General features: G+C 44.6%; 1 protein-coding gene across 1 annotated transcript in view; it reads right to left on the minus strand.

The window, feature by feature from the left end:
- Positions 1-736: 736 nt before the first annotated feature.
- Positions 737-19314, minus strand: part of LOC145398697 (uncharacterized) — an 85030-nt gene continuing 66452 nt past the window's right edge. Inside the window, exon 9 of the mRNA XM_080271498.1 lies at positions 737-1069. Coding sequence (XP_080127624.1) covers positions 737-1069 — 333 coding nt within the window. The remainder of the gene's footprint in view (positions 1070-19314) is intronic.

Here is a 19314-nt window from a genome sequence, read left to right on the forward strand (position 1 = left end):
CTTCAGCCTCTGTCTCTTCCCCACACTGTTGCATCTTTATCTCCTTTCTATCGCTGTTTCAATGGTCACTGCTCCTGTGAACTGTCTGTATGTATTCCTCTACCTCTACGACAGGTGCGTAGCACTGGTCTAGCAGCAAACTCTCATCCCTTTTCTGTCCGACTCTTTAATGCAAGAGTTAACCGTTAATCCCAGTCCTTCATTTGTGCAACAGGTCAACTCTAGAACTGTCTCTCTCTGTCTATATTTCCTGCTTCCTATGATCTCCAGTCTTTCAAACGCAGTGTGTCCAGGCATCTCAAAATGATCGGATCTTGAGTTTGGCTCTCTCTTGTATTTTGTTTTTCTCTTGGAGGCAACAGTTATCATGGGCTCGTGGCCTTTGGTTCCTTCTTCGTAACATAAAAAAAGAAAAATCAGAATCATGCATAAATGCCTCTTAAGGATTCATTACCAAGAATAAAAACAGTGCAAAAACTTCTTACAATTCTGACACCTCAGTAACCCACATACGATTATTAATGGGAGTGATAATGGAGGAGAAAGTGTGCGAATGATTGGACAGATAATTTTGTCCAAACTGAATCTCCATGTTATGTATATTAGTTAAATAACCAGATCTAATTAATTATATACTTCCAAATTACGATGCTTGTACCCTGAACAATTGTCCTTACAATTCTGAACCATAATATAGACAGATAGATAGACAGATAGACAGATAGGAAAATAGATATCAGGAAGTTTGGACCATGACATTTAGGGAACCTTCTTGGAGGAGGACGCGAACACAGTTGAAGATGTTGGTGTCTCGTCTGTCTGTAAGGTGGGTGTGTGGGGGAAGGCAGGAGGGCAGGATCAACATGAGAGTGATCACAGCCAGCAGTGCCGCCCCCACAGCCACCCACACTAATGGTGACAGAGGCAGCAGGAAGCCCCACGGGTCCACCTCAGGGCGTCCACGGGTACCCAGAATTTTATACTGCCCCACAATGATGGTAGGACTGCAGTACAAATCTTTAATTTTGTAGGATGAGATGGGATGTGGCCCACAGCTGAGATCAGCCTCCTGAAATTTAGTGAATTAATATAAAAAAAACGTACGCAGCTAAAATCAATCAGATATGAAGGTGGTTTAGTAAAATGGCCTGTTGTGAAAAAAAACATAACAATAAAAAAGTTACAATTAGTTGGTACACTTTAAATCAAGAGTTTAAGTCAAGACTTAAAAGTAGTGCTGTATTGTTCATACTGAGCTGTATAAGGCTTGCCAACATTTTATATCTGTTGATATGGAAGTCATATTAGCCTAATTCGACAAGATTTGACAAATTATTTAAACAAGACAGAGGTAGTTATCTTCACTGAGAACTAAGTGATTGAGAAAATAAAACAAATGTAACTGAGTCATGGACACTGTTGATTTTTTTTCCACAGCATATCCACTAAATGAGCATCTTGTGCTTGGATTTTGAATCAAGAGGTAATTTTATAATGCGTATCGTTTTTGTCTATCTATCTAGCTGTGTATGTGACTATGTATATATATCTATTTAGGGTTTATATGTATTTATATGTCTCCCTGTCTATGTATATATGAATGTCATATATATATGTGCATGTAGCATATGTATATGTATGCACGCCTGTACACATACCCATATCTTTATACATGCGTACCTAACCTGTACATACAGGTGCTTGAATATATACATATATGCATAGATATATACATAAATGTATGTGTGCATATGTGACTCTCTTTGCATACATGTGCACATACATGTGTATCTATGTACCATTTGCTCATCTCAAAACTTGTAATGATAATTACTGCAACAACTTTTGGCCATGTATGTGTCATTGCATGTCTTTGTTCATTATTGTGCTTGTAATGATAATTACTTGTATACCTTCTATGCCCTAAGGTATAAGTGTATTTTTTTCTTCTCATGCACCTTTCCCTGCATGGCCTTGAAGGACAATGTTCCCCAGATTGTTGGGGCTTGTACTGAATGGTAAGTAAAGAACCTAAAAAGGAAAAAAAAAAAACTTGCTGGAAGAGTCACTTGGACCTTCTCAAAACAATAACCACCTTTGAGCCAGTTGGCAGACATAAGTTGGGAAATTTGCAGTGGGAGAGTGTGAACATGTAGCATTTAGGTACTTCTACGACCGAAATGTGCCTAGGATATAGATTTGTGGTTTTCACCACCAATTGCTTGTTCATCTACTTCACATTCCCAGCAGTAAAATTGGCCTAACTCTCGTATAAATGGCTTATTTTGCCATAAAACAATATACGTCTGCTGCTCGCTATGGTGCGGGCAACGAAAAGTCGCAAGATATACGGCACGGCTGACGAATGTAGGGGAAATTCTTGTATTAGCCTTTCTCCGTTTCCTTTGATAAAGTCTACGTAGATAAAATGACCAAAACAAGAGAATTTGTGGGTGAATAATTTTATTCCAATATTTTACTACATGTGCCGGCACTCCTAGCCCTGTCTTGGTGGCATGCAAAAGTGTTGTCCCCCTGCCCCAGGCATTTGTGTGGCATTCTGGGCAATCATTCCTACTCGGTGTGCAGTGTTAATAACATTAGTACCCGGCAAGGTCAGTGTTATGGGTAAGGGGAAGCACAAACCCAAATCAAAACGGGGTGCCAGACCTCCCAGTAGTGCAGCACAAACTGCTACTACACCCAGTGCTGCCCCCACTGACTGATGTACGCCGTCACACACACTCTCTGCCAGACACTGACGACCCCCACACTTCTGCCTCGGCTGTCGGTGATCCTGCTGCGTCCAACAAACCTACTACTGGAACAATTAAATGCATCAGGCTTGATAGTGCTAGTGGTGAAGATGATGATGCTAGTGCCTCACGCTTTCCAACAAGAGAGAGTGCTGAAATGGCGGTCACTGACCCCAACATCCAAGCGCCAAGTGCCAACCACCCAGAACACCCTCTGCCATAAATTCACACCCCTCCAGCCCTGATGAATCTGCCTCTGCCCTCACCACCAGCATCCCTCTTGTGGATCCACACACCCCTACCAAGCCCTGGCTCCCTCCTGTCATACCACGAGACCAATATGTGCGCCTGGCATTCCCCTCCACATGCACACCTGCTGTCGGCGGTGTCTTGTGCATCCACTTACTCCCTCATCACTCAGCCCCCCGGAGCTGTTTGTCTTATGTCTCCTGCACCTCCTAACATCTACGTCCACAGGAATTATCCCGATCTCAACCAGACCCTAACAACTGAGGGGCTTTTGGGTGTCAAATTTGTATTCCATGATGCCCTAATTAGAAGGAAGAAATTGCTGGAATACCTAACGGAATGCCTGGCAACTGACTATTCTGTTACAGTCCTTCACAACATACTTGGTGTCAAGTGAGCACGTCGCCTGAACAACTCTTTGTGTGAACCCATCTACCGTGCCGTTGTTGTATGGGAGGGAGATGGCTCCCCCCCTCCAGGATACTGTAAAGAGCTACTCCTTCCCCCCTGTACCTTTGGAGAGGCCACTCCATCACAGCACTTGTGTTATCGCTGTTGTGAGTCCAGCCACATCTCACGCTACTGCCGGTCTGCAGAATGGTGTGGTCTGTGCAGTGGCCCCCATTCAACCACAACCTGTCCCATCAGGCACTCTGCCACCGTTCACTCTTCCAGTCCCCATGCACCTGAACCCCACTCATCTAAGTTCCCGGAACTGCCCTTATCACCTACGCCACCAGCCCTCACTGACCCCGTGGCTGCCCACACTCGTCTCCTACATTCACTGCAGTTCCAGTGCCCCCGGTGTGTGGGTGTGGGTGTCACTGCTTGGCACCTGGATTACTGAAGTCACCACTCAGCCTTCCCTGCCCCTGCTCCTGCCCTCACTGCCACCCCTGCTCCTGATCATCAGCTGATACACCCTTCCGCTGTCAGTTCTACATCATGCCTCCCCTCCTCCTCACCCCCTGCCCCACCTATCAGACCAACAACTTCAACTACTGCAACAACAGTACGAGGAACTAAGCAGTCTCCTTTTGTATGTACTCTCGCACCTTAATATTTTTCTATGCCTACCTCCCAGCTCCCACAAACCAACTCCCATGTAACTACCACCCCTGCTGTTATCCCTGTTCTCCCTCCCTCCCGTCTCACCACCACCAAGCCTTGTCCCTCCACCTGTGTCCCAGCCTCACTCTCTCACACAAGCCACCTCTGTCTGCACTCCCTCACCCACTCCTTTCTCCTATACGTCCTCACCTCTCTGCCGCCCGCTCCCCTCCCCCTCCCTCTCTCCTGGCAACCGCTCATATGGGACCTCCCTCTCTCGTGCCTCCCCACCCACTTTCCTACTCCTTTCCCCCACTTCCCCAACCATCCATTCCCCAACTCTCTCATGACAATTCTCCATCTCCCCCTTTGTCCGAATGGCTCCCAAACCTAGACAATATAAAATGTTACCTTGACACATACGGAGCATCCACCACCGCCTGCCTGACCTTTCTCATTATGCTTTATCTCATCACCCTGCCGTTATCTGCCTTCAGGAGGCTTTCCCTCACTCTCGTCGCCCCAGACCCCCACCCAGGCTTCAAGGATATCACTGCTATCATACCCATTCTGGCCAAGGCCTGGGTACCTACATTCGTCACTCTGTTCCTCACACACTCATTACCAAATTACCTGCCTCTTCTCACTCCTCCCTCTATTACTTATTTTGCATCACTGTCAACGATGCCTCTTTGTATATATGTACCGTCTATCTCAGTCCAACTGGGGGTGATCCCACCACTTTACCTACCTGCTGCTCCTCACCTATCCTTTACCTGGGCAATTTTAATGCCTCTGATCCATCATTTGGCGGTTCCCGTGCTTCTCCTGTTGGTCATTGTGTCCATGACTACCAATAACCATCATCTGCATCCATTTCCCACTCCTCATTCCACTCATGTTGTGGGAGACTATCTCGATCTCGTCCTTAGCAGCAACGTGGTACAACCTGCTATCACTGTTGACATTGTCAACGGTGATAGCATTATCTCAGACCACAATGCCATCCTTGCCACATATTCCATTCCCATACTACACTTCTAGCACCACCATGTGAGGAAAAAAAATAATATCCCTATTCCGCTGCAACCCATTGCCATGGACATGCTCACTACCTGGTTTGTCAGTCTTTCGTTCACCACATCATCTGAACTTTACGCCACCCTAGTTACTGTAGTACAGACCTTCTATGATCATTATGTGCTGCAAGTCAATTATACGGTAACCTCTGCTCAGCAGGCTGGGGAGTGGGTAAGGGATCGTTTTCTACATGACAGCGAGAAGGAAGTGAAGCGAGCTGCAGCCGTGTACCACACTGACTGCACTGCTGACAACCTCCACTCCTATCTCACTGGAGCCAGGTCCACCCGTGACCTTAAACACAGTGTTCGCCAGGAGTATTGGCATGACTTTCACAAGCATATTAACCCGTCACGTCCCGAGCCTTTCCGCACCTATGACATCCCCCAGTCCCGAGCCTTTTTGGAAAAATTTTTTTTCTTATGAAACTTCCGCTTAGGTCGAGAAACTATGGAAAATCTTGAAGAAAGTGGTCTCTGCAGTCTATAAGTGGTCTATACAGGTGCGGTTTCCCCCCGCAGGTATCGTATTCTGTAATGGGCTGGATATGCGTTAACGTTTTCTATGGTAAGGAGTAATGGGACAAACAACACACAACACCTCTACATTTATTGAATTTGTACTAATAAACAATAACAGTAACAATATAATGTATTTCAGACACATATATAGGAAAAATAAGCATTGTACCATCGTGCGAGCATAGCGAGTTAGGTCCGAGTCGTATCATGCTATCTGCTAATTTTCTGTTATGAGTCTACCAATCATTTTTTCTACTTGTATACTTCTGTTTCAATGACAATTTACCAATTACAACTGTTTGTAAGTGATTTCAGATGTTTTCATTCATTTTGATGACATGCAGCATAAGTTTAGCACACATCAGCTTAGTAAGTGCACTCGCTATGACTCGTATTTCAACATACCAAATTGTTTTATCACTTTCCAATTATTTTCCCACTTACATAGAACCTTTCCCCCACCACTGTGAAGGTTTTCAATTATTTTCATTCATTACGAGGGCATTTAGCGATATGCTAGCGCCTATTCACGTAGCAACCACGATCTCAAACACTCGTGTTTCATCATCTACTTTATTTATTCACTCCAATTATATTTTCCCACTTACATTACACACGTTTACACCCCTCCAATGCACTGTACATACTTACTGCCATTATTGATTCAAGTGAGTGTGAGAATATCGCCTGAAAATACCCTCGCAAGGAATGTTACGTCATACATAATACTCACACACTTATATACTAATTCACTCACACACCTATATACTAATTATTCACTTTATCACTTGCTGACTTTTATTTTGACTAATACGTGCCTTATTCATTCGACTAAGCGTCAGGAAATCTTATCTTTATAGACACGCTATGAATATTTGACTTAGGAAATACATCATCATATACAATAATTTGAACTTATATTATACCCATAAGAATGTCACATAATAGAAAATTTATAATAAGGGGCCGTATTTATTGCACTGAGCGACAGAATATCGCATCAAACAACCCTCTCTATGTAAGTTTCAACTTAGGGCAGATTTATATACTTACACCCAATGTTTGCACTTATGTTCTACCCGTAGGCACTTTATACTAATATTTGGCGATCCACATGACTGATATTTTCACAGAGCGTCTGTCTGTCGCATTTACATCATAATTTCTGCGTCCTTTCGCATTCACACCATGCTAAAATTGCATCAACGTGTGATATTCACTAAAACATGGGTGAATACACAGACCCACGTCACACTGCACGCACTCATAGCGGGTGTCCTTCCTCTGTGTCGTGAGTCTCACCTGGGAATGACTGCACATGTGACACCTGCGCTGGGGCCTAGGTCTGTTGGGCTGGGGCGGGATAGGAGTGGGGAAATGGCGGGCGGATATTCTCTGGGGAGTGTGGGTAATATGGGCAGTGCGGGGGCGCTGTTGGGGCCTTTCAACAGCATACTTTGCAAAGATTTCTCGTGTGAGCTCCCTCACAAACCCTTCAAAGGTTTCCTGAACTCCTGTGGTCATGGCGTGAAGGTGGTGGCAATTCAGAGCAGTGATATCTAGCAAGTGAAAGAACAGTTTTTTATACCACTTCATCGTGGTCCTGGCACACTCTACCGTCGATATCATGGAGTCTGACTGGTCCACGAGGCGCATGTTTATATTATAGTCCATGACACATTCAGGTTTCCAAACACGACGCCTGCTCTCGCTATGGTAATCAACAGAATCAGTACGGTGCATCAAGGGGCGGTGAACCGTGGACAAGAGGCTTACTTCTCTGTTGTGATTCCACATTGTTGCAAGGATGTTGTTTGCTTTGAAGAAGACAACCTCACTCCTTGCAAGTTTCCGCCCTACCTTGACCATGTGACGCCGGTTCACCTTTACGGTTCCACAGACTCCCGTTTCATGTCTGTGAAGATAACGAGCGAGAAGAGGGCTAGTGTACCAGTTGTCGAGATAGAGAACGTGACCACGATGAAGGTAGTCTTGTATCATCGTCTTTACCACTGCTCCAAAAAGTCCTATACTTCGATCTTCTATTATGTCTGTCTGTGCACCGGTGTACAAGACTATGTCTTGCACGTATCCAGTCCTACAGTCACACATAACAAAGATCTTGAACCCAAAACGGTGCCTTTTGCTGGGTATATACTGTCTGAATGAAATATTGCCTCTCCGCAACACGAGACTCTCGTCTATGACGAGATCTCTATAGGGATAGAATGAGGATCGAAAGGTTTGCCTGAGGTGATCAAAGACCAGCCTAATTCGCCTCATTTTGTCCGTGTTGTTTGCATTTGCAGGGTCATTAGCATCATAAAAATGGAGGCGACTTAGAATTTGTTGAAACCGATTACGGCTCATCACTTGACCAAATATGGGGGTAAACATAACAGGGTCCGTAGTCCAGTAAGCAGGAATTCTATTTATTCTTATTATACCCATCAAAAGGACAAGGGCAAAAAATAAGAACATTTCTGGAATGGAGACAGGGTAATCATAAATCATTGAATGCCTACTCCTTGTTCCCAATCTTTCACTTTCTAGCCGCTGGCCGCTTGCAAACAGGTTTGTTTGAAGCACGATCTGATCAACGAAGGCCTCACTGAAAAACAGGTGGAAAAAATCCAACCTGCTTGAATTACAGTGAATACCTGGTGCAATGCAGCCAGATCGCCCCTGCTCAGTGAAGGGGTGAATGAGGGGAGAAAAATCACTCCCATCCTCCCAATCCCACGACACAAATCCCTCGTCCCCATCACCGCCTTCGTCTGGGTGGGGATGAGATCCTGGTTGGGGAGGTTGGGGAGAAGGAGTACGGAGGGCTTCCCCACTGTCACTCCTCTTCCCTCTGCCTTTACCCTTTCCCTTTCCCTTACCCTTACGGCCTTGAGGAACATTAGGGGGCTGTGGAGATGAAATAGTTTGATATTGGGGAGCAGAAGACGTGCTGGGGAGTGGTTCCTCCCCACCTTCCCCCTCCATTACCACACCACGTGCTCTCTCATGCACCCTTGCTCGACCACGTGTTAGGGGATATTGGGGAGCATAAGACGTGCTTTGGAGTGGTTCCTCCCCACCTTCCCCCTCCCTCACAACCCCACGTGATAAGGAACGCACCCGCACTGGCCCACGTGATCCACTCTGCCGCCTCACACTGCGTAGGGAGAGCAATGACTCACCCACCTCACTCTCACTTTCCCTAATCCCAGGAATGTCCATTTCACTCCCCACTCCCTCCACTTCACTTCCTACCGCCCCAAACAGAATGCTAGGCCCATACCTGCTTAGACGACGTGGTGTGCGCTCTGGGCCACGATGCGTAATCACCTCCCGCCCATACCACGTGGCAGCACGTCCCACATCTCTGTCCTCGTCCTCGTCCTCGACCTCGAATTCGGCTTCCAAGGCACGCTGGGGATAGGGATATGACATACCATGTGCCTTCTTTGCCTCCTGCCCCTCTCTAGCAGCACGGTAAGTCACGTACTGCCGCTTCCTTGGTGACGGAACTTCCTCGTCACTGCTGGTGGTTTCTTCCTCCTCTGGCTGCACATAATCTTTGTCCATCTCCTCGTCATCCAGTGGGGAATCACTGTCGCCGGTAAAGGTGTCCAGGGCGACTTGAATTTCGCTCTCTGAGAGACCTCTCTTAGCCATGTCTGAGCAGGACCGTGGCTACCAGATGAGTGGACGAGTGGCAGGCTAGCGCGGGTCGCGCGGGGTTGCCGAGTGTCCCCGCCTGGTGGCAGGTAGGGGAAGGTCAGGCGAGGGTACGTACCGCAAATCAAGCGCGAAATTTGAAAATTGTCGAAATTATGCACATTGCAATTGCACGACGTACTGGTACGTCGCCGGGACTGGCAAATGCAAATCGTGGTGACGTACCCATACGTCGTCGGGACGGGGCAGGTTAATGCACACACTCCTCAATCTAAGGCTTGGCAGCTTCTTAATGAGTTGTTCAGTCACGTAAGTCCCCCTCCCTTCCTATTCACCACAATCCTGTGGACTATGCCAACAACCTGGTTGACAAATGGTCCAACCTATCTCACCTGACATCCCTGCCTCCCCACATCAAGGCTCGCCTCCTGGCTGCTAGCGGAAACAGGCCAGCACATTTTGCAGAAGCTTGCTCCACTCCCTCTTTCCTTGATGATCACCCCATCACTGGTGAGGAGTTGCGCCTTGCGCTATTGCAAGGCACGGAAACTGCCCCAGGTGATGACTGGATCACCTGCGCAAGACTCAGACTCATCCCTCAAGGCCCTGGCAATCCCCTACTCTCACTGTTCAACCTGCGTCTTTCCGAAGGTAGTCTCCCTGCAGACTGGACCCATTGCACCATCATCCCCATCCCTAAGCCTAATTCCTCTGATTTCCATCCCATTTCCCTGATATGTTGCATCTGCAAATTCTTTGAGAGAATTCTTTTAGCAAGACTCTGTGATCTTCTTCAGGACCAGCTCTCTCCCCATCTTTTTGGTTTCCTCTCAGCCCAAAGCACATTGCCTTGCAGAATTACTCACTTCACATCCTCCTCCTACACACCCTTCATTGACCTCAAAGCTGCATTCGATGTCGTGAACCGTGACATCATCCTTGACGAACTTGCCCACATAGGTGTCTCTGGCCACCTGTTCTGCTGGCTGGAAAGCTTCCTGTCCCATCGTCACTCCCAGGTTCTGTTTTGTGGGGCTGTTAGTGATTATTGACCCTTCAATCTTAGCATACCTCGTAACCTCCTCCTAGCTGCCATCTGTCTCCCTGTGTCCATGACAATTGTCTGGAGAATCCTTCTCGAGGAGTCCAGGGAGGACCTAGCCCTGCGTATCGATGCTGAACGTCCCACTAGTGTCTCCATCCAGCACTATGACACCTACCATGGCGTGAGACACACCCATGGCAAGCACCCCACCCACACCCACTGCTGTGATGTGGCCGTTGCCCACATTCACCTGGGGATTTGCTCCCCAGGGGAAATCACAGGATGACTAACCACCAACAGCCATGTAAACTCTGTCACAATGCCATGGATGAAGAATTATTCCATCATATCGTTAACTGCCCCCTGGACTTTTGTTTTCTGCTTTGTGTACCTACTTCACCACACATCTTGATGTACTTGAAGACAGTGTCACCCTCCATCCCGATTTCCTTTCATTGTATTGCCTGGCACTAGGACAATGATCAGACATTTTGGCGCACGCACGCTTGTGCATGTGTGTGTGTGTGTGTGTGTGTTCTTACCTAATTGTATCTTTACAAGAATGAGTCAAGCTTGTACTGTACTGTGTCTTAACCCGCGGCATCCCGTCGACGTGAATTAACGTCCACACTTTTTGTCACTGCCAATCCCGTCGACGTATATAAATGCGAATCAATTGCAAGGTCCCTAATTTGCACAATTTTCAATTTTCGTGAGTGATTTTTGGTACATATACACGGGACACCTTCCTCTACAAGATGCCAGGCAGGGACAATGCCTACCCAGCATTACCTCCTCCCCCCCCCTGCATGCCATTGTCTCAGCAATTCACCTGTTATCAGTGACCTGGCCAGTAAAGCCATGTCATGCCACGGTACGAAATTCAGGGCCAGAGTGATTCCCCAATCAAAGACAATGTGGAGGACAAACTATACATAGCATTAGAGGAAGAAACAGTCAGAAATGATGATCAGGTAATGTGGGAAAAAAAGGTCAGGTATGGTGATGAGTTAGTGAGTGAAACAATGCTTATAATGCCTATATTACTGTTTGAAAACCAATATACTCTCATACTACATATAAATTCGTACCAAGTAAATAAATAAATACCGTTTATGAGTGGTGTGAAATAGTTACCCTCCCATAGAACTCGTTTTCTTTGGTGCCAGCCTGTTAAAAAACCCAGTCAGGTAAGGAGGTACTGCTAGCTGGATCGAGTATTTTAAACCTCAGGTGAGCGATTTCTCTATGAATTTTCGATGTTCCTCACCAAAAGCGGAGGTTTGAACCAAAAATTTTTTTTTCCAAAAATGGTCGGGATTGGGGGGAGTCAGTGGTGGAAAAGTGGTTGGGATGGGGCCGGTTAAACCATATTTATCGCACATATCCTTAAATTTGATAATTGTTTTGGCACACACTATTTCATTCGGTAGTGCATTCCTCTGATCAATTGCTCTATTTGGGAAACTAAATTTCCCTACATCTTTATCACCTCTCTTTTTATGCAGTTTGCAGTGTCCTCTTGCTGATGCATCCCCATAGGTTAAGTCTTCATTTATGTTTATTTTCTCCTTCCCTGATATGCATTTATATAACATAATCATGTCACCTCTTTTCCTTCTCTCCTGTAGTGTTGGTAGATTAAGTTTTTTTAGTCTTTCTTCATAGCTTAGATTCCTTAGGCTTGGTACCCATCTTGTAGCGGCCCTTTGAACTTTTTCAATCTTGTCTATGTGTTTTTTGAGATGAGGACTCCAGACTACTGATGCATACTCCAGGGTTGGTCTGATGAATGATGTCATTATCTTTCTTAGCATGTCTTCATTTATGTATGTGAAAGCTATTCTCATATTTGAAAGCAGTGTATACATGTTCCATACCTTCTCACTGATGTGGCCAGCTGGAGATACCGGTAGTCTGTTACTGATAATCACACCTAGGTCCTTCTCTCTTTCTGATGTGTGTAGGGTTTTATTTCCTATCGTATAATCCCAATCAGGTCTTTTTCCACTTTTATCAAACTTGATTACATGACACTTGTCCACATTGAATTCCATTTGCCATGTATTACTCCATTCATGAGGTTTATTTAATTTTTCTTATAGCTCTTTCAAGAGTCTGTGTCAGTAATTCTCCTTTGCATTTTTGCATCATCTGCAAACATATTTATATAGCTTACATTTCCAGTATTACTGTCTATATCATTTATACACACTAACAACATGATTGGTGCCAGCACTGAGCCCAGTGGAACTACGCGAGTCACTTCTCTCCATGACGAGTAATTTCCCCTTAGTACTGTTCTTATTTCTCTTTTTATGAGAAAATCATGCATTTAGCAATACAGTTTGCCTTGAATTCCTCCTTCATGGTACAGTTTCCATAAAAGTCTTTGGTGTGGTACTGTGTCAAATGCTTTCTTGAAATCTAAATAGATATTGTCCACCCATCCTTCTCTTTCCTGTAATGTGTCTGTTACTCTGTCATAGTAGCTCAATAGATTAGTAACACATGATTTTCCTTTTCTGAAACCAAACTGTCTTCTATTATCATATTGTGTTCTTCTAGATGATTTACCTATGCTTGTCTTACAAGCTTTTCTAATGCCTTGCTTACAACATTGGTTAGTGATACTGGTCGGTAGTTGAGTGGATTTTGTCTATTCCCTTTCTTGAATAAGGGAACAATGTTTGCTTTCTTCCAAATATCAGGTAGTTTACCTTGACTCAAGGATTTCTTGAAAATTAAAAATAATTGTTTACTTCACTCCTTTGCACATTCACGTAGCACCCAACATGAAATTTCATCAGGACCATTTGCTTTTCCTTTGTCTAATTTACTTAGCTCCTCCTGTATTACTTTTTCTGATATTTGTATATCTGGTGGTATGTGTGTGTGTGTGTGTGTGTGTGTGTGTGTGTGTGTGTGTGTGTGTGTGTGTTGTCCATGCACACGTGCACACTTCATGTGCATGTGCATGGATTGTCCTAGTGCTGGGATTTTGAATCATGAGGCAATTTTACAGTGCATATTATGGTTTTCCTATCTACCTACCTGTGTATCTACTTAGGATGTATGTGTATATATATGTCTCCCTGTCTATGTATATATGAATATATCATATATATGTGCATGTTGCATATTATGTATATGTATGCACGCCTGAACACATACCGATACCTTTGTACATGCATACCTATCCTGTACATGCAGTACGTCTATGGCTACATGTGCGTGAATATTTACATATATGTATAGATATATACTTACATGTATGTGTGGATATGTGTCTCCCTCTGCATATGTATGTACATTCGTATGTATCTATGTACCACATCATTCATTTCAAAACATGTAATGATAATGTGACAACTTTGTACGATACATGTATCATTGTATGTCTTGTACGTTATTGTGCTTGTAATGATAATTCCTTCTGTACCTTCTGTGCCCTATGATACAGATTTTGTTTTCCTCATGCACCCTTCCCTGCTTGGCCTTCAAGGACAGTGTTCCCCAATGTGTTGGGGCTTGTACTGACTGGTAAATAAAGAACCTAAATGAAAATAAAAATAAATACCACTTCAAGTATATTCTTCTTTGAGTTGTGGTGCGTCCAGGCAAGCGCGAGACCGAGTAAAATATTATTACGGTATATATATCACCACCACCATCATCATCATCAGCCATTACATGTCCACTGCTGAACAAAGGCCTCCCCCAACCTTTTCCACAAATTCCTTGACTAAGCCAATCTTTGCCACATTTTCCCTGCAAATTCCTCTATCTCATCCCTCCACCTCCTGTCTGGCCTTTTTCTGCTACGCTTACAATCTCTTGGTGTCCATTCAGTCAACCTCTTGCTCCATCGATTATCCCTTATTCTCGCTATATGACCGGCCCACCTCCATTTCTGTCCTTTTATAACTTCTATAATATCTTTGACTTTCGTCTGCTCTGTTACCCAAGTTAATCTTTTCCTGTCTCTTAAAGATATTCCCAACACTGACCTTTCCATTGCTGTCTGAGAACGAATTTGTTTATTTTCCATCGATTTTGTCAGTTTCCAAGTCTCACAACCATACGCCATAGTTGGAATTATACATTCGTTATATACTTCTCGTTTCATACATACTGGCAAGCTACTTTTCGTAATGTCCCTATGTTTACCAGAAGCTTTCCATCCAATTGTAATGCGTCTTTTTATTTCGCTACCATGATCTTTCGTTAATTTTAGTATTTGTCCCAAGTAATTGTATTCTTCGACTTCTTCAAGAATTTCTCCACTTCTTCTGATGACGCTCTTTAGTGTTTGAGGATTAAACATTACTTTAATTTTACTCAGGTTCACCTTTAGCCCTACTTTGAGACTTTGTCGTTCAGGTCATTTAACATTTCTTGCATTGTCTCTGCTGTTTCTGAGATAAGGACAGTGTCATCTGAAAATCTCAAATAGTTTAGCTTTTCTCCATCTATGTTCACTCCTTTGTTTTCCCAGTCTAGTTTTCTGAAAATACTTTCTAGGCATGCTGTAAATAACTTTGGTGAAACTGTATCTCCCTGACGCACGCCCTTCTCAATCTTAATTTTCTCTGAGTCCTTATGTAATTTAACTGAAGCAGTTCCCTCTTTATAAATGTTTTCGAGCAGTTTTACAACGGTCTCATTCACTCCTTGTTCTCGTAATGAATTTATAATTGCTATGTGCTCCACTGAGTCGAAAGCCTTTTCGTAACAACAAAACCTAAGCACAGTGGTTTATTATATTCTGTAATTTTCTCAATTAACTGATTCATTGTGTGTAGATGATCAATAGTCGAGTACCTGCTTCGGAATCCTGCCTGATCATGAGGTTGGTTTTCCTCCAAATTTATAGTTATTCTGTTTGTAAGGACTTCAGTGAAGAGTTTGTAAATGACTGATAGCAAGCTAATGGGTCGTTAGTTACTAAGGTCTTTTGAGTCACCTTTTTTGTAAAGTAAAATAACTATTGCATTACACAATGTTTTGGGAATTTTCTTCCTTTTTATACATTGAATAAATAAGTAAGCAAGCCTAGTTTGCACTTCTACTCCTGCATCCAACAGTAAATCTGCTACTATTCCATCTTCTCCCGGAGCTTTCCCTTTTTTCATATAGGCTATTTGAGAGAATTATTTACTTCATCTGGTGTTACCTCAGGTATTTCACTTGTGTCAACTGAAAATTTAGCTGTTGGTACTACTGTCTTTGATGCATACAGTTCTTTGTAAAATTCTTCAACCCTCTTCAGCATCTTATCTCTGCGATTAATGGTTTCACCGTTTATGTCTTTTAACCCCTTAACCGCGGGGCGTCACTTTCGTGACGCTCGGCTACAATGGATCATACCGCGGGGGGTCACTTTTGTGATTCTGTGTTATTTTGAATTATCCCGGGCTCTCAAGTGGTGGCTTGTATCATATATCAGTACTGCCAATGTCCAACACTAGTCAGCACTCCAAATCTCATCTGTACTCCCATCCATTGTTGACATTTTAGCTATTTTACCCCCTTCCTGACTCCCCTCCCTACCTGCCCTCCATTACCCTCTCCTCTCACCTCCCATGCCGCGCTGCGCTACGGAAATTTCCCCCTTCTCTTTCCACAGTTTTCATCCATTGAAATAAGCCCTATGCCCTATATTTTTACCCAGTAATATACCAAAAAAAAAAAAAAGGTAAGTGATAGTGTTATACTCCAGAAATTGCCTAATTATCACCTGACAACACCTCACGTGCATTCATTCGCTACATTACCACGGTAATTTCCCCTTTGATTTATGCCTTGTAATCGATGTCTGTAATAAAAATATATATCAGAAAGGAAGGGAGAATCCTAATTGACATTTACATTCACCTGGAACTACCTATTTCTTTATTTATTGCCGAGATTTTCTACCAATAAAAAATTAGCATGTAAGTTAGCAGCAGTAAGCCTAAAGTGTCATTGTCAACCCTTCCCTTCTCAGAAAATTTACCCCCTTCGTGACTCCCCTCCCTACCTGCCCTCCATTACCCTCTCCTCTCACCTCCCACGCCGCGCTGCGCTACGGAAATTTCCTTCTTTTTCCACAGATTTCATCCATTGAAATAAGCCCTATGCCCAATATTTTTACCCAATAATATATACCAAAAAAAAAAAACAGGTAAGTGATAGTGTTATACTCCAGAAATTGCCTAATTATCACCTGACAAAACCTCACGTGCATTCATTCGCTACATTACCACGGTAATTTCCCCTTTGATTTATGCCTTGTAATCGATGTCTGTAATAAAAATATATATCAGAAAGGAAGGAGAATCCTAATTGACATTTACATTCACCTGGAACTACCTATTTCTTTATTTATTGCCGAGATTTTCTACCTATAAAAAATTAGCCTGTAAGTTAGCAGCAGTCAGCCTAAAGTGTCATTGTCAACCCTTCCCTTCTCAGATAAGCCGCGGCATTTAGTTCCTTGTCCTCCACTGCAGAGACAACATGTCGCACTCGCGCTCCGCCATTCCTGCCGCTTCTGCGCCCATTGCAAAGGGCCCCGTGACCTCTACCCCCAAGAAAAGTGTTGAGGCAAGCAGGAAAGGCCTCAGTGACTCTGCAGTGGCACGAGAACTTGCTGAATTGTCGATGATAATAATGGACAGAGATTTTGACGATTCCGGTGAATCGTGTGATGAGCCGGGTGAAGTTATCGCGCCAGAAACAGCGACAACAAGTGCTCCTACCAGTGAATCTGTGTCTAGCTCCAAGGGAAAGGAGCCTTTAGTGCAGGAAGGAAAAGAATTTGGGAAGGGAGTGAAAAGGCGGCGTGTTAGCCCCAGAACAATGCCCCCACGTGACCCAGCCCGCCATGAGTCACGAGAGCATTCACCTCCCCGTTCCCCAAGCCCCGCTTTACTCATCTCGTCATCATCGTCGGCTGAGTTCTCTCCGGAGTCTTCGTCGTCGGAGTCACCACCAGCATCAACAGTGAAGGCCGGCCGTAGAGGTAGAGGTAGATCTAAGAGAGTGAGTAGTAGTGTAGCTAGTAGGGTAAGGGCTGCTAGTGCTGTACGGCAGCCTAGGGTCAGTGCGAGTGACCTTGACCGAGATAAGCCTCCCTCTCAGCCAACCTCCACCACCACCACCACCACCATCCCTCCACCGCCACGCCAGGGAATCCTGGACGCCTTCGCGTGGACAGAAGGGTCAGATTTTGTCCCCGAAAACCTGGTTTTCGATGAGAGCTCGTCAGGAGTTCAGCCTCCCTTCACTATGGACGAAAATGCTGAGTGTGTCGACTACCTTTTGGCCTTCCTAGATGACGAAGTCATGCAGCACATATGCGATGAGACCAACAGGTTCGAATCACAACGTGCTGCTAGTGGTACAGGTGCAGCCAAGATGCAACAGTGGACCATGCTGGGAGTGCAGGAGCTGTATGTGTTCTTTGCCCTCATGCTTCTTATGCCACACTCCAAGAAGCATGAGTTGGAAGAATACTGGTCCATGGACCCCTTACTACCCTCACCGACCTTCAACAAGTACATGGCCAGAGATCGCTTCCGGAACATCATGGGAAACCTGCACTTTGCCGATAATGATGTACCTTCCCAAACCGACCCACTCTGGAAGATCCGGGAGATTCTGAACAGAATGAAGGATAAGTTCATGTCATTCTTCCACCCATTTCAGAAGGTTGTCATTGATGAGTCCTTGGTTCTGTTCAGAGGACGTCTTCGGTTTGTCCAGTACATTCCAAGCAAACGCCATCGCTTTGGAATTAAGTTCTTTGTACTGTGCGACTGTAAGACGGGGTACATCCTTGACTTCGTCATATATTCAGCCAGCACTGTCGATCTCGATAAAACACACCCCCTTGGCTTCTCAGGCTGTGTAGTGAAAGTGCTCCTAGAAAAGTATTTTGGTGGGAATCATGTGCTGTATACAGACAACTACTATACAGCACCGAAACTTGCCAAATACCTTTCTGAGCACGGCATTGGCTCCTGCGGCACTGTGAAAAGTAATCGTACCAACTTCCCCAAATTCCCAGAGGCGGGAAACTCGCAGCGAGGAGACGTGCACCTACGCAAGTCTGAGAAGATGCTGGCAATACGGTGGCATGACAAGAGAGTCGTGCACATGCTCACCACCGTACATAAGGGGGAGATGAGAGACAGTGGGAAGGTCGACCGTAGGACAGGCGAACCTGTGATGAAACCTGATGCTGTGTTGGACTATAATATAAACATGCGGCTGGTGGACAAGTCCGACATGATGATTGGTGAGATCAACTGCCTCAGGAAGAATACTAGGTGGTACAGGAAAGTTTTTCTGCATCTCATAGATATGTCGATGCTGAACGCCTTCATCCTGTACAAGATGAAGGTAAAGCCACCCAAGTCCTTCTCCCTGAGGTTGTTCGCCAGGACTTGTGTCCAGCAGCTGCTGGAAAAATATGGTAAGGTGCAAGCAGCAACTCCAAGGCGCCATCCAGTTACACTTCCCGACCGACTTGAGCAGAGGGCGTATATGGATCGGCACAGACTTGAGCTAATGCCTGCCACAGGGAAAAGGAAGGCTGCGATTCGCAGATGTCAGGTATGTGCGCATACCACACGCTGCACACCTGAGCATAAACGCACCTCTTGGCAGTGCGCTGAATGCCAGGTTCCCCTCTGTGTAACCTGCTTCTTCGATTATCACAGTCAGAAGCAGTTCTAACAGTGCAAGTGTGGAAGCAGAATTATTTGGAAATAATGTGTAAATAATGTGTAAATAGCAGGTGAAAGCAATGGATGTTCAGTTCATATGATTGAACAGTGTATTATAGTTTCCTCTTACTGAAAGTGACAGTGAATAACATATTGTAAGTAAAATAGAAAGGTAAATATTGAAAATAGAATAGAAAATGTAAATAGTAATGTAAGTAATTAGTAATATA

Source organism: Coenobita brevimanus, chromosome 46, assembly GCF_032717465.1.
Source record: "Coenobita brevimanus isolate Jiangsu-jjx chromosome 46, ASM3271746v2, whole genome shotgun sequence".
Lineage (NCBI taxonomy): Eukaryota > Metazoa > Arthropoda > Malacostraca > Decapoda > Coenobitidae > Coenobita > Coenobita brevimanus.